General features: G+C 27.1%; 1 protein-coding gene across 4 annotated transcripts in view; it reads left to right on the forward strand.

Moving 5' to 3' along the window:
• LOC114130276 (B-cell receptor CD22-like) overlaps positions 1 to 17,854 on the forward strand; it is a 332,047-nt gene that overhangs the window by 164,092 nt on the left and 150,101 nt on the right. For 3 of the 4 annotated variants that reach the window (XM_050204078.1, XM_050204079.1, XM_050204080.1), the window contains exon 3: positions 8,452 to 8,660. In XM_050204078.1, the coding sequence (XP_050060035.1) occupies positions 8,452 to 8,660 (209 nt within the window). Of the gene's footprint in view, positions 1 to 2,208; positions 2,321 to 8,451; positions 8,661 to 17,854 lie in introns of those variants that run through there. The other variant, XM_050204081.1, reaches the window with a different exon arrangement.

Here is a 17,854-nt window from a genome sequence, read left to right on the forward strand (position 1 = left end):
TTTTCAAAACAAAACTGCCATCTTATTATCGTTCTGATAAAATGTATAGAATATAGATATTATGCAGAACTGTCTGCATAAGTATTTAGTAAACATTTTATTGAAGCCGTTTTTCCCCTATTAATGAGAATTAGGATATCGGAGTGGAAAAAAAAAACGCACGACTATTAAATTAGCACAAGAATAAAAAATGGCGGATAGCGTTAAATGGATTATCTTGTTAGTTACAGCTTAACTCGTACCGAATAAATGTTTTTCGAGATGAATCGTTTTCATCCATTTAGATCCAACAACGTAGTATGTTTAATTAGAAAACACGAGATAGAAAACTGTCAGATGTTTGCCAAATTAAAACGGATATCAGCTGATAATAATCATTTGCATTAATTTAAACAACAAAACCCCAGTTTTCATAATATATTATTATAGTTCACATATAAAGCAGAAATTCGCAAATATTTTTTTATTAAAATTCATTATTTTTCTTTTTATGAAAAACTTTTCTCGTCATCAATTTTTCCCACCTTTTTTTTTTTAAATTGTCCCTGTCGTACCTTCTGCCAGAACTGTCAAAGTCATTGCTTTCCTCAATTACAGTGTCACAATTATTTTTATTTTCGCTTTTTATATTAGATTTTTATATTACTTCAAAATCGATAATTTTATTTTATTTTTTTGCAAATTATAGTTGTTTGTTTTTAATTTATCACCGAACCCTTCTATACATGAAAACCTAACCTTACGAAGGTCTGTTGGACGGTCGTTAATTTTTATGACGCCAAACAGTAAAAAAAAAATCAATTGGTCTTATTGTTCTGTATCAATACCTATTCAATTTCATATTGAATTAATGTTCATTTCAATGTTTTTTAATTACACTAACAAGCCTTTTTTTCCCCATATAACGCTATAATAACGGATGCATAAACATTAAATCATACGTTTGCAGAAATCGTATACTAAACAGTGTCACGATATAATATATTAATTTTTGAATTATGATTTACGATCGTACACACTAATATATTTTTTTTATTCATGTTATTCTAGAATATCTAACATTACATTTATTTTATTTTAATATCGATAAGTTTTAATAAGTCATATTGTGTATAATGTATTCAACGCTAATGAGTTGTCAACTAACGAAGTGGCTTTCTATTACATTCATTTTTTTAAAAATGCATTACATACGTTATTGACTAAAAAAAAAAATAGGTTTTAAATTTTAAAACAAGTGTTACGTAGTATAAATTCTTTTTTCAATCATGTGTGTTTTAAATATTTTATTACATGTTACGTGGGTTATAGAAGATATTATATAACATTTGATAGTCAGGTTATGCGTGGGCTTGTTTTCGAGGGATTCAAGATGTAGTTTGTATTTCATTAATTATAAAAGATTGATATAATACTTTTGAATTTTTATCATATCGATGTTAATGTTTTGTTTTCTGAATCCGTTTGTAATGTTTTTTATTTTGTCGTTGTGGGCAGGGTGGGGGGTTGGTTACTGAAACTTCAATTTGACATTATTTTCCACATAGGATGTTTTTTTTTTTCGGCGCCAACGACAATATTTCCATCTCACGCATTCTCGCACAAATAATATAATACACACATAAATATTATATATTTATATCGTAATTTATATGTTTATATGTACATATCAAATGCACGTGATATAGATGTGTACGTGCTCGCGCTCGTGTATGTGTGCTTAACAATGATTAACAGAACAAAAGAAAAACTACAATGAGGTGTTTATTAATATACGGTCTGTGCACACCAAATCCCATGATTTATTATAATATGGTACCGCTTGTAAAGCCTTTCTGCGCCGGATAAAATATTAAGGAATTCGACCATTATTATATTATTGTCTCTGTACTGCGCTTGTTTCAATTCGCACATAATGTACATAGGTATACGTATATTATTGCACGCGCATTATATTATATTATATTAAATCATACGACATTGTGATATTATTACAATAAGCGCGGCGGCGGCTCGGTACCCGCTCGGTCGAACTTAAAATGTTTAGTCGGAAAAACCACAACCGCATATGGCCGATTGCACAAATGTATTTAGTGCTCTATGTTACAATATGTGTAAAACGCACTATTATGCCGGCCGATTGTTTTTTTTTTTTTTTATAGAATATCACGTTACCGCAGTGACTTTTCTGGTGAATTTGAACGTTTTTGAAGTTTTTTTTTTTAACCAAAAAAACCAGTGTATTGTAACGACAACGAATCGTATAGCTGATGATAAAAAAAAACACGGATACGTCATCGTGACAGCAGCGATATTCGAAGTAACGCGCACTATATTTTTTCTCCACCCCCCTCAGTCCTGCTCCGTAAAGGGGGCAGCTCCGAAGTTGTTTCGTGCACATGCATATAGTGTGTGTACGTACCTATATAATAAGTAGGACGTATATTATAATATGCGCTTTTGACAGTACTTTCACAACCCACGGGAAACAAAGTGATGTGATATTAATTGTATGTATTTATATATACATTAAATATAAAGCCGTGCATAGGTACGAACATTAAAACACAATAATATTGTGACAACCTTTTAGGACGAATGTCGAATGTCAGATGTGACATTAAAATAAAAATAAATCATTTTCAACCGTTAAAAGAGCTAGTACAAGTATTCATTATTTTTTAGATTCTGCGTGGAGCGATGAAGGTATTGATTTTACAACGATGTGTGTTATTTATTTGTTTTATTTTTTTTTTTTTTTGTTTGTCTGTACGTGTACACGTTTTATAATAGAAAAAAATGCTTTGATCTTCAACTTAAAAGATTAAAAAATTGGATTTAGTTAGTAATGTTAAGAGGTCAAAATCGAAAATTTCCAAGACATTTAAAAATTATTATTAAGAGAAAAAGGTATGAAAAAATCGTAAATGTTTACCTAAAATCAATTTTTTACAATAAAGATTTTCCTATTTTGATGTAATTTAAAAACAGATAATCTTTATTATTTTTTTCAAATATTTAAGATAAAATTTTTTACGAGTCGTATTAATAATTTTTAATATGTTTTGACTCTTTTTAAGCTAGTTATAGACATAGCAGAAATTCATAATAATTTTCCATGGACGTTTGAAGTTAGGATTTTGACGATTTTGTAGATAATAATTCTTAAAATGTTTAAAATTTAAACTTGAAATTATAACTAACTATTGTCGTATACGCCGATTACTCGGACGTATACCAAAATAAAGTTAAACACAAAATAACGCAAAATACTTTATTTGAAGTTTGAACACGACGTCCGGTGGTGATCGAGTCACACGATCACCACCACTGACTACCTTTGCTGTCTTAGCCATCTCACTTATATATTACACTTACAATCGAATTACTATCGATTGTTCTACATTTTTCTATTACTACGTTAAATTTACAATTATAGATACTATGATTATTGTGTAATTGTTATTTTAACCCGATTAGTAAATTATTAAACAAATTTATTTACATTTCTTATTATTATATCTTGCTTACTATGCTAACTGTAATATAAAGTTTACTGGTACCGAATTGCACAATTGTTATTTTAACCTATTTCTGTGAATAATTAACTATTGCTTAACTTATTGAATTTTACTGTTTTACTTATTATCTATAGTTTTTCTTAACTTATTTCTTACGTACTAACATCTTTTATAAAATATTCATACATATAATACAACACTATTTAAGTTATTGAAACATACAATATACACAATTATTATGACATAGTTTATAGCAATGTATAATTTTTTTAAGGATTACAATTATGTAATAGATTCCTATCATTAATATTATTATTATTATTTGTTTTAATAATTGATTACACTAAATATTATTAAATTTAGAATTCTACGAGTAATACATAATATGTGAAAATATTTCACATTTGATAAAAATTCAATAGCAAGTACCTACCTCCTACCTCATTTATGATACTTATACTATCCTCACGTTCCGTATTTTGAAAGGGATGAAGGATGTTCGTTACGTGAACAGCTAACTGATTCGGATTCAACGTGACGTTCGGAACGTCACATTGGATTTCGATTCGGTTGGATGTGAAATACGATAAATTTTACGTATTCTTACAATTCCGACTAGCATCTTTAATAATATGACGTAGGTATTTACTATTTATTGTTATTCCGATCGTTTTTCATTTCATTTACCACAAGTAGTACTTACATTTTTATCAAGTGCCATCTACGTTTTATCTATCTTGACCCATATGATGGAGTCGGTTACGGTACGTTTTTGAATATTTTTCTCGGTCAGTTAATCGATTTCCGCCGTTAAAAGTCCCTTAAAATCAGCATACGACTTCAGCAAACATCGTTATAATTCGTATATAGACCTAACGCTATATTATACATTCTCCGATTCAGAGGAAAACAAGAAAGAAAGACACGTTGTCGTATATATTATTAGATGAAATACTTTCGTAGTAAAAAAAGCAAGAGGAAAATATTTGTATCCCATATAGGTTTCAAATAAATAACAGTACCCACCTATAATAATACGCATCTTCACTGTAGGTCTGTGCCATCCCGCAGGCGGGTAGGGAAATTAAAAACCGACATTTCGGACCATCCGCTGCGCTGTCGGTATAATAGTGATGCAGTTGTAATGGAACGAGATACAATAATTTATAATAATATATAATCGCTATAATATAGCTACATTATTATTATTATTATGTACAGCAGTGGCGGACGGCGGCGAGAGCAACGGGCGTAAAAAACCCGAATCCCCGAGACACAACCCTTCCCGCGGTCTCGAAGCAACTATAACCCTACACCGTGTACACTAGATATATATACATATAGCTACACACATACACACACACACACACATACACATATATATTAATAATAATATACTATATACTAGGCCAATTATTAACGCCCGACGACGATATTAACATGCAAAACCCAACGCTATCCGGTTTATCTGTTAATTGGCCTGGAAATTTACGACTATACGTACCACTCTCGGGTTCGTAATCTTTTCTCGTCCCACTCCCCCGTCCGGCTTGGAAAAAATTCGCGGAAATCCACCGCCTATATTATACTGCACTGTGTGACGTGCAGTCTCACTCGTACCGAGTTGATGCACGAGGACGCGGAGCGGAGAATTCAATTAAATTCCGTACGGAAAGACAACCAATGGTCCGGATTATACGACTGTTTGTTTAACGGGCCCCGTCGCCGTCCGCGACACTCTCTCCCCGGTCTTGTGTACAATATAATATTTTATTACATAGCGATAATATATGGTAGTCGGCCGCGTGCGATTTGTACGGCTGCGATTGCTGCAGGTAGGTATAGGAAATGGTTTTCGACGTTCGCGTGTGGTTAGTGGTTACTATATACACACCCGACCATAATTCTATGGTAATGAAATTACCGTAAATCAAATCTAAAAGTCATAGGTATATTGTTTACTTACCGTTTTCGCCGCGGTTTGGTCTACAACTCGCTGGGTGGTGATAAACTTTCGAGTCCCGATGGTTCGAAGTTGCGAGAATTCGCCAACTCACAAACAAAACGTTTTCGATATACACTTTTAAGATTCCATTGTATACTCTAGAGTGTTGCGATGGTCGTGATTTTTTTTTTCTATAAAAATAATCGTCTATACTTACCGTCAAAGTTTTCTAAAAGATTAACACGACCAGCGTGTATTGCATGTTAAATGCTATCGTAAAATTTCCACAGTCTGTACAATTATATGCGTTGCATAAAACCCTAATCGTATAGGTAGAATAATATCAATGCAAAGTAAGTACACTTCGTTTTATATTATATATTTCATGAATTTAGTAAATGATCGGAGATTTTTAAAAATAGGTTAAGAGTTGAAAGCAAACCAATAATGGTTTACGTCGTGAAATTGCATTTGCGTTGTCAACCGTATCTTTTGTATCGGTGTATGTAGTTCATGGTTCATGCTGAACCATTTTTTAATATTGAATAAGTATAGTTATATATAATAAAGTAGAAAATAAGATATGAGACGAGTTTTTCTTTATGCAATATTGGATAATTCAATGGTTTTATTATTTTTCTGTAATACATTTTGATAGTTAGCTTCCATTTTATATTCTGAGTATAACCATGATGGTATGTATTGTTTTTACAATGATGCATGTTTTTTATTCTATAACAATACTATATTTTATCTTAAAACTTATTTTAATAGTTTTTTTATAAAGACATTGGGAATATTTGTAATTCATATAATACATATTATTTGTAAAGACTAGACAATTTTAACCACTAGGCACTTTATACGTATACTATTAAATTAAAAAAAATTATATTTAGATATATGTTTAAGTCATGTTATACCAGTGATCATTATATTACATTGAATGTGATTGTTTTTTTGTCAAAACTATATTCAATTTTTATACTATTACTATAATATAAATATATAATAATATATTCTTAGAAATATATGCTGACAGATCATCTCCGCTCAGAGTGTTTTTTTTGGAATGCGATGATTAAATTCGATTTGAATATATATATCCATTATAGTATTATTATTATTATCCATTATTATCCGTTACTCAATTCTCAATTACATTCCGGTATATCCAACACCCACACTATACAGCATACGTAGACCGAGTTTCCAGTTTTTTTATTTTACGAATTATTTTAAAATGTAAAATTATTTTTGCTGGTAATAATATAAAACTCAAATATTGCTATCCAGACAATGTACCTATACAAACATAGAAGACAGTTTTAATAATTGTAGTAAATCACTTTCAATATTTATTTTAAACACAAATCTCTGAAATAAGATATGCATTTGTTGATTCGGAGTATAACTCACCTTAATTTCGCTAGAAAAATGCTTTAACCAGTACCTAACTGTACCTTGTTTATATACTCATCTGCAGTTTTTAAGGCTTGTATACACGCGCGAATGTCTCTAATTATTATTATTGTTTGCAATTATATTATTAATTTTGTAATTACTTATGAATGTGAAACATGGTCTTTAACGAAATGCGATAACAACAGTCTGGCAATGTTCAAATGAAAAATACTCAGAAAAGTTGTTGTTCTAATATACAATACAGAGTCAGAAACGTTCGAAAGAAGAAATTATGATGACCTATACCGACTATATGACAAACTCGGTATTGTATCATGTCTAAAAATTAAAAAAACGAAATAGTTTTGGCGTGTATAAAGAACCAATAATTATATCATAAGGAAAGTACTAACGAATACCATACATAAGGAAAGACCAATACGATGAAAATAGGTGGTAGAGAACGATATTCAAATATTGGAAAGAAATGTATCAGTTGACCTAGCATTGAATAAGGAAAGGTGAAGAGAATTACTTGTGGCAGCTCAGGTTCTACAGGGACCGTCGAGTAAAGAAAAGAAGAAATATTTTTATATGGGAGAATTTTTTTGCTTGTAAATTTAGATTAATTTACATTAATTTATAATGTTTTAATTATTGAACATTACAAAAAAAAAATATTTTAATCACGAGATACTTGGTTTATGTGACGCAACATGCAAACATACTAGCAAATACAATCTTAAACGTAATTATCTACGTTATTATAATGCTCTTTGTCAACTTATTTGATTATCATTGAGTATAAAATTCCAGGCATCTCCCCAGGCAAATCTGTTATTAATACATTATACATTTTAAGGTGAATTTAAATGAACTAATTATAAATCCGTATAATTTTGTCATTGTACATTTTATTCATAACAACGTCAACAAGCATAAAATCTTAAAAAGTTTTAATGTAGAATATTCGTTTTGAATAATTGTATAGTTTTGTTTTCAAATTATTTAGATGCTAATATATTTATATGATGTTTAATTGACAGTATTTCACGAAATAGAAACAAATAAAATGGCAGGTATCCATATCTCTACAACACCGTTATACATCTCCCTAATAATTTCTAACGGAATGGAGTAAAAGCATAAATTTATTTGTTTTAAATATTTTTAGGTAAATATAATATAACTATTAATCGATTGATCGATGTAAATTTTAAAATGTACGTGACGTGGAAAATGTATATTACAATATAATGTTTGTTGTTTAAACGGATTAAAATATAACATTTATACGAGTAGTACCGCGTATTTTGTTTCGATTATTCTTATTTCCATTTCGTTATTATAACATTTTACCGGTATACAGGGGTCAGATATTATATATTTTCGACGAACGGACATCGACACCGCCATTGATATACCTGTTTGAAACTAATACACTCACGTTCCGGTGTCCGTTTCGGTGACGAAGATCAAATACAAACACCCCAAACCCAAACGAATATATATAAATATTATAACACGACATTATCTCGTGCATTTGGCTGACAGCGTGACTAAATTATTTTATATTTGCAGTTTTGACGTTAGAGGCATGCCGCTGGATCAAGCACACCATTATTCAGCGCCGGATGTGTTCGGCAACCGTGCCTCCTTCCGGACAGTTACAGATCCGGCATGTCTATTGGTGGATGAAGTGCAGCGGAACGACGAGGGCGTGTATAGATGTCGTGTGGATTTCCGAAATTCCGCCACCAAGAGTTTCCGGTACAACTTGTCCGTCATCGGTAAGTGATCTTCTGTATATTCCGATATTATAACGGTGCAACGGCAGACATAACCGTATTTTTCTGCCGTTGTACGATAAGTATAGGAACCAACCTGCAGGAGCAATATAACATGATGATCGTTCGATAAATATAAATATTTTTTTTTGCATATTACTTCCAATATTTACTCGTTTAAATTTACCCAAAATTGTGTATACTACACAATACGAGATAAGTTATTTATTTTGACCGTGTGTTGTCTTAAAATAGTATAACTATGCAAGCGAACGTGTCGGGATTATTATTATTATTTATTATTATAGGTTAGGTATTTTGAGTTATTAGATACGATAATAATCACGAGTATGAATTACTGCGATTGTCCGATAAAATATTTATTATTATTTTATTCCAAAAAAAATCTAAATGTGGAATCGAGCCAATAATAATAATAATAAAAAAAAAAAAACATGAAAACGTAGAAAATAAGAAGAAAATATCTACAGTACAACACAGTCGATTAACATAATTGGTAAAATTACATTAGTTATGTAATATTTTAGGATTATTTTATGACTTAACTTATAGTGTATATAAATTAAACAGAACGACAATTTACCGTTTAGTTTAAGAAGTTAAATTGATAGCTAACACTTATATTATTTCCTATAACAAAGATATTGACTTCATATAAGTAACAACTTATAAGACAATCAAAAGTCAAATGCACGCAATAGTAACCCACTATAATATAAAGTTCAAGAGACAAATATATATATTATCCCTCACTAATATAGTAATAACCGTATTGTGCGGTGTATTCGCGTGTTGACAATCATAAATAGCAAGTTATAACGACGAGCCAATAACTCAAATACAATACCACATAGAATTGACTAAAATATAAATAATGTACGAATTTCGTTATTCTTTACAAGCTGCGTGGTAGTTTTAAAGTATATACTCTTTTTACTAAAGGTTTAGCAATAAAAATTGCACCACAAACGAAAAATATAATATAATGATACTAAATAGGTAACATAATATAATATATATTATATTTATAATAATATACAGGATGTAACAAAAATTACCGACAAGTGTAATTATTAACGAACTAATAACCATGCAAGTATACCAAGTCATTAGGTACTAACAATTTCTATGAGTATCAATTTTATTTTTAAATAGAGTTTTGAATTTAAATATTATAGAATGATAACATTAATTAAATATTTAATATCAATTGGACCAAGTAGAGGTATTACATAGTTTCTTAGTTTATTGGATCCATAATCAGCTATTTTTACTGCAACCTGTACACTTGTTTTAAATAATATTATTATTGTGTTACTAATTTTGAATGAATATTGTTGTACAATCAATTTGTACGTCATTCTGTACTGTAATTTTTATAGTACATAAAGAATAATAAAATATGCAAGTAATTTTCGAGTACTTCTTTACGCCAAGCCGGGAAAAACGCTGGCGCCATCATTATTCGACTATACGAGCACATAAAACTAAATTAAATATAAAACTGCGAAAAAAGATTAAATAATAATAATAATAATAATAATAATCCTTGTTGAATATTATGACTGCACGTGATTTTAAACAAAAACAACATTGTAAATAATAAAACATAGGACAGTAATTGATTGAAAACAAATTGTGCATTTACGTCGACAATAATTACATCAACCCGGTGTTCTATATAAATGAAAAAAATCGCATCTAGTTTTGTGTTGTCATTAATATATGAATAATTTATTATCGACTGGTTTTAAATTAACACGGTAAACGCGGCATTACCACTAAAGCCGAAAATGAATCATTATTCGTGTGGTTTAAGCTTTCAGACAAACAATAAGCTTTCACGTGTAATTATTGGCTGAAACCCAATTTACTTTCTATTTTTAAATTGCATAACTAAATGAAATTAATTCATTTTATAGTGGCGAATTGTAATAAACTTTTATTTAAAATTAGTTTACACAGGCATTGCTTGCAGACAAATATTTAATTAAAAAAATGTAACCAAACGAAGAACATTTATATAATATTATGTACAACGTTGTATTAAATACTTAATTGAAAAAAAAAATGTTAAATAGTTGAATTTCTCTATTTTTACCGAGTTAAACAATTATTCCAGATGTTAGTCATTTAATAAACGTAAGTGTATATCGTTTTTTTTTAAGTTTATGCTTAATATAAGCTTTTATATAATTGCCACTACAATATCTATCCCCATCATCATACATTTTGGATTAACTACTCGTGTTTCTAGTTGCGTTTCAATAAATTAAAGTAATTAAAAATAAGGTTATTAAAATTAAAAAAAAAAAAAATTGAATTATTGTTAAATAATACAAAACTAGAAATGCTTTATGAAGTACATTCGTCTTAATATTTATACAATATTGACCATTATTATGAAAATAACATAAGCCATCAATGAAAATCATTTGTTCTCATTTTAAAACCTATTATTTGAATTTAATATAGTTATTTATAAATAAAATCAATTGACTGAATTTATGCGAGTAGGTGTAACATTGACTTTTGGATGGTATATACTGCTAAATAACAACCAATCAACTTCAAAAATAAAATTCATATTTTGAAATGTACTTGTGTACCAAAGACTCAATATAGTTTTTCATTTTTGATACAATCTAATAGCAGAAAAAATTATAAAACAAGTCAAATATATATTAAAATATTATATACAATATTCAATGCAAAAGAGTGTATTTTAAATCAATTATAACTTTATCACATTTTTGGTTACCATTTTCAAAGCTCTTTAGCCATTTTAGTATTATAATTTTATATTTATGATGTTAACAATAAAGTAATATAAATGATGTAAACAAGTGTTGATAATTATTATAATTTAATGAAAACATGATTATCCAAGTAAAGATACCAAAATGACGTTTTTTCATTTATATACAGTATGATAATATTGGTATTGTGTGGTTAGTAGTTTTACGTAATACTAAATAAGTTTTGTAGTGAATACTTGACTTGTGTATATACTCATGCGTGTATTTCAATCTTGACTATTGTATATTATTACTATACATATTATGATGGACGTTCATAATATTATTATTATTGTAACCTCAAATAAATTACTATAAGCGTGGAAAATGACAATGAGTAATAATAACATAGGTATTATGTATAGAGTCCATTTATTGTTCCCGAAAGGGTCATACTGACAAAAGTCCACTACCTTTCTGTTGATGTTATTTTTCAATATCTAATTAATATGCACACTTCATATTTAACTTCAAAAGCATTAATTAAAATGAATAAAGCAAATTAATATAAGAGCTACTTATAATAAGTAATATTTACTTTTAGAAGTTAAAAATAGATTCGTTTATAACTGTATTTCTTTATGTAAATTATTACTATTTCGTTGACAGTTATTCTGGTAAAAATAAGTTGGTGCAATATTTGAAATATTAATAAATGTAATGCATTTGCCTAAAAAACTTTGGTTAAACACATTAGTGTAGTTAAATTAGAATTAAAAAATTAATATTATTCTGTCATTTATTGTAAGTAAATTAGTCTTAGCTAGTACATTGCAATTCTTTAATAAGTACTGAATATTATGTATATAAAAAATTATTTTTTTTTTGTACTGTTCTTATTATTCACATCTATAAAAGTTCTATTCAAAAGGTGAACCATTAAATGTATTTTAATAAAAAATATAATTAAGTTATTTTATTATAAAATTATTAGCGTTGTATTTCGACCAAAATTATCATTTTATATAATTTAAAAATAAAATAATATGCTAACTGTATCGTAATTCAAAATATTTATATAGTTTTCAATGGTTTTTGAGTTATTATGATAGTTAATAATAATCTTGGATATTATAATAAATGATATAGTTTTTTAATTAACACTTATCAAACAATATAGACTATAGCAACTTTATAAATAATTCCATCAATCAAACAGTTTTTATTTATTTATTTGTTTAGAGAAAATATATATTTTTTTTTAAATAAATACCTAAAATAGTAAACCTAATAAACCAAAAAGAAACATGGACTGATTGACATTTTTATAATTTACCTATATTATATTTATTGCATTTAATGAATTTATTTTGATTTTTTATAACTAGTACTTATAGAGTACATATATAATTTGAATTGGTTATCTTATATTAAATAAATTCATATAGTAAATTAAATCATGAATAATCGATTGCTTTTTGTAATAAAATCATTTACGAATATAATTTTTATTGTAGTCTTTAAAATAGATAAAATACTCGTAGTACATCGTGTAGTTTTATTTGAATACTTACCTAATAAATACAATGGAATATTATAAAATATACATGTATAGTTCAATCATTTACACAAAGGTAAAATATTTAAAAATAATAATTATTTTTTGTTTAATATTGAACTTTTCGGTTGTAGAAAATGTACTCTTTTGGAATAAACAACTTTTGTACATGAATATTTATGAACTTAAATATTATGATTTAATTGTTTATACATTTTTTACAGTTTTAATTGAGTTTGCTTGTTAGTCTATTAGTTATATTTAACAACTCATTTGATTAATTTTACACATAAATGAAATGCTGAAATGATTAAATTAGATATAGTTAATGATGTAAATACCAATATTTAATTGATCTATGATCTAAAAAGCATCTATATTCTTTATATATACAAGACGTATTTTATGTTGGAAGTATTAAATTATGATATACTAACAAATTATTAAACAGTTAAATAAAATCTTATGGTACATTATTATAGCAGTGTGGAGGTATATTATAATGGGTTGCATGATGTGACCAACCGAGCGTGCGTGTGTGTATGTTTAGTAAATGCGATGACAATATGGCTTAAAGATGATATTTTAATTAAGGAAGTAGTTTAATGGGAGTTATGTGAACCGGGGAGTAGCAATAGAAGTAGACAGCCACAGAGGGTTGGAGAGTGCTGGTTGAGTCGAAAGAGGCAGTCAGGGACGCAAAGGAAGCCAGCCCAGTTAAGAGTAATGTAGATATTATTAAATCAAGTTAAGTATAAGATTATAAATAAATAGTAAGTATAGTAATTAAGTATCATATGATATATAAGGCAGGTATTACCTGTGTCCTGGTACAGTAGCTCAGCCGTAACGCTATTGAAATAACCATTTCACTATATTCAACTTACGAGTACATATTCTATTATTGTGATCCAATAATACTAGGATTGTTGTCGATTACTCAGAAATTGGAATTTATATTTGATCCATGTCGATTGTAAAACGAATATCAATATGATAGTAATAATAACAGTCCTATAAATAATTTATTTTGTTATATTTTGAACAAATTTGATGTATTTTTTATTATTGATCGATTTCATTATTATTTCAGTAAATTATATATTATAATGTATCGATTGATGCAGTAAAAAAATATAGTTTGTCTCTATTTTTTATAATTATTAATTAATATTTAAGTACGATACAAAATATCATCACCGGATAGCTTTTTCTCTCGAGTCCTTAGCCTTTTTAAAATGTTGCTAATTTATTTTATTTATTTTATCTCGTTTTATTAACCTTATAAATATCATTTGTACTTGTAATGTTAAAGAAAAATATAAACGCACAGATTGTTCAAACTTTTAATTAAAAAAACTACTTAACTCTGATATTTTTTTATGTCTGTGTTATTAATTAATGTTATTTATATTAATATATAATACATTGTGCGGAATAATTATTTATTGTTAGACAATTTTCAAGGTTTTTGAGCATGGTAATGATAAAGTAACTACCTACGTGTTATCAGGGTTACGTATTATATTGTCATTGTAGACTAACACAGACTACACTCGCTTGACGCGTTTGTATATATCGTTTATACCTATATCTTTAATTCAAAAAGGCAACAGAATTATCTATTATCATGACAGAACTGACATGACTATTTCGTATTCATAACACAGACAGCGTTTTTAAGTTTTGAATTTACGATTATCAAAGGCGTACATATTACGGTGCGTTACTTACCAATCAAGCTTATCAATAAAACATAACATTTTGTGTTTACTACGGGTTATCTGAATTTCGCCTTTGCATATATAGTTATATCGAAAACTGTATACGCTTACAGTCTACTTAATCCATTTATGATATCGTTAGTGCATACCTACATACCAATAATAATAAAATAATCATTGATAAACTCTCACGTAATATATAACTCTTTGTGAATCAACGTTATCCGCAGTTTCCATAAATTATCATAATAATTATAGTGTACGGTACCTATACACCTTTTAGAACTATTGGTTGGCCATAGAAATGTGCAAATGCCATCGCGCGTAATACTATTTTATGTAATAGTAATGTATATTATTCTGCAGTAAATTTTATCTATGTAGTAAACTCGCCGTACAAAATAATTAATAAAATCGAAAAACAACTTCGAAACCAATGGCTATAATAATATTATAATCTGTTGAAATATCATCATGTTCACGCACCTAGAACGCTATAATATGAAATACATATAAAACATAACCGACAATTGATAAATATTTAAAAATGTACGCGATTTTTAACGAAACATGTCGAAATGTTTTTATTTTTCAAGTGTGAAAACTGTACAAGTAGTTAATTTCTGGTTAAGCAGGTCATAATATTATATTTTCATAATTGTAATTAGGAGGTACCTACGCTGTTGAAGTTTTATGCAAAAACAAATTTGGCTACTGTGTGATTTTAATTATATTCATTCATAAGTTTATAAATTATAATAGTAAATGTAAGTGTATTATAATATTATACACATATAAAGTCTTATCATATATTATAATGTTGACTTATTATAAGTAGAACTATGGTTTTCAGTCGTTCGAGAAGTTGAATTTAACAATTAAAAGTAAATAATATCTTACAATTTAATCACACATCGTATATTATACTTTAATTAAACTATAGCATACTAAACTAATTTTAAGCAATTATCAGTATTACATTATGTACATTTGTTTCATATTTTAATATTTTAGTTTTGTGTTTCTAATACCTATCTAGAAAATTTAAACGCGATGGGCTGAATACACTTTTGCTAGCTTTATAAAGTCAACATTAAAAATGATTAAAGTCTAAATATTTTTAAAATGTTATTTTCTATAGAAAATGGTAATCTAAGTTAAAATAAATTTCAATTTTCTACGAATAATATATTTTAGATTAAACAAAGTATAAATTATTTTATGAGAACTAATTGTTAATTTATGTATGAATATTTGAAGTAGTAAAAATTATGAATTTTAATATAATGCTCCTATAAATATGATGCAGATTTATGCTTAATTTTCATTTTAATTTTAGTAAAAAATAAATTATAATGTTACACGTTTTTATTATTTTAACAAATATTCGTTGAACTTTAACTTCAAGCATGCTTATATATATATATAAAAAAAACTTTGGCTATTTATATTTATTTTACTATTTATTTTATGATAATGACAACTTATAAGGAACCTTGTATCATATACGAGTATTCAAGTTATTCTGTTCACAAACAAAAATTTCATAATGCATAAAAAAGAACAAATTCAAAATTTCTAAATGTTTATAGATATCAAAAAAAAAAATTTTGAAAATCATTAGAAAATGGTAATACAAATATATGATAAAAACTATTCCCGCGCGTTCTTCATATTTTTAGTTTTTCGAGATTATTTTTAAAAATAGTGATGAACAAATTTTAAATTTAACCCACCAAATAATCAACTAAAATCAAATTACTATCACATATCACCTTCGAAAGTGAAATCTGAGAATCATTTTTTGTAGTATATAAAGTGTCATTAGACAAAAAACAATAAGATCAAAAATAACCATACACTCATTATAAAAGCAATTAATATGTCCACCGTTTTGTTAAAAATCTTATTTTTGCTTTGTAATAAAATTAAAATATTTAATATTGTCGAATAGGTAAACTCTCTGAAGAATATTTTAATACATATGTAAAGTAAGTACAATGACATATTGTTCTAATTTACTGAATTTTAAATATAGGTATAATAGTATACGTATGTACCGACATACTGAAGAAAATGTTTACTCTATAAATTAATGAATTGTACAAAGTATACAGTTTTGTTAAGGTATCGCATAATATAATGTACTTTATTCATTTAATTGCATTTCATAGTTTTCATGTTAACTAATATTATTTTTAATGTGTGCACTAACATCAACAGCCACATTAAATAATTAAACTAGTGGTTTATATTTTATACACATATTATACCTGACGGAACAACTACTATCTAATACAGAGGTTTAAAACTTCTTCTATTCATCGTCCGCTTTCAAGATTATCAAAAGCCCCCTCCTATAAATTAAAAGAGTCTATAAATATATAATTAAAATAAATATAAATGTAACTTCGTGATGAAAGCTGCTTGTGCTCACTCACTCCTACTACAAATTAGGAAATTATTATCTATAGACAGCAAAACGGCTTGAGGAATTATTTTATCAAAAGTAGTAATTTTTAATGAGTTAAATCCAGAATTATTAACTGGAGGAGATGTTTTGTTGTTTTAATTATCACAAAATACTGTTTCAATGGATAGTTTTTTTTTCTTTATTTGTATTAATTTATCATAAAATGTAACAATGTTAAATAACACCTAATTGTTATTTTCAAGATTCAATATTTTTTTATTTTTAAAAGTTTGCAACTTTGATGTTTGGTATTTATAATTGATACTCATAATTATAATGAGCACTTCTAAAATATTTTAATTTGAATCATTAGTTAGTATGATAATATGTTTTATAATCCACACTGTGTTTTTTTTATATATATATAAAATTAAATATTAACTTTTTAAATTTGAAAATTTAAAATAATTTTGAAACTTATTTATACAGCTAACTAATTTATTCTTAATAATATTTAAATTCGTATAGAGTATAATTTTTTGTGAATGCATTAAAATATGTATTCAATATATATTTTTTAATAAAACTTTATCAAGCTTTACTACATACTTATATAAAAAAAAAAAACTAGATAGTATATTATATTTATTTTAATAATAGCGTACCGAGTGAGTTTATTTGAATAATAGATCTAATATGTATATTTTACTAATAATTTAATAATATTTAATAAATTATTTTTA

Source organism: Aphis gossypii, chromosome 3 (assembly GCF_020184175.1).
Source record: "Aphis gossypii isolate Hap1 chromosome 3, ASM2018417v2, whole genome shotgun sequence".
NCBI classification, from domain to species: domain Eukaryota; kingdom Metazoa; phylum Arthropoda; class Insecta; order Hemiptera; family Aphididae; genus Aphis; species Aphis gossypii.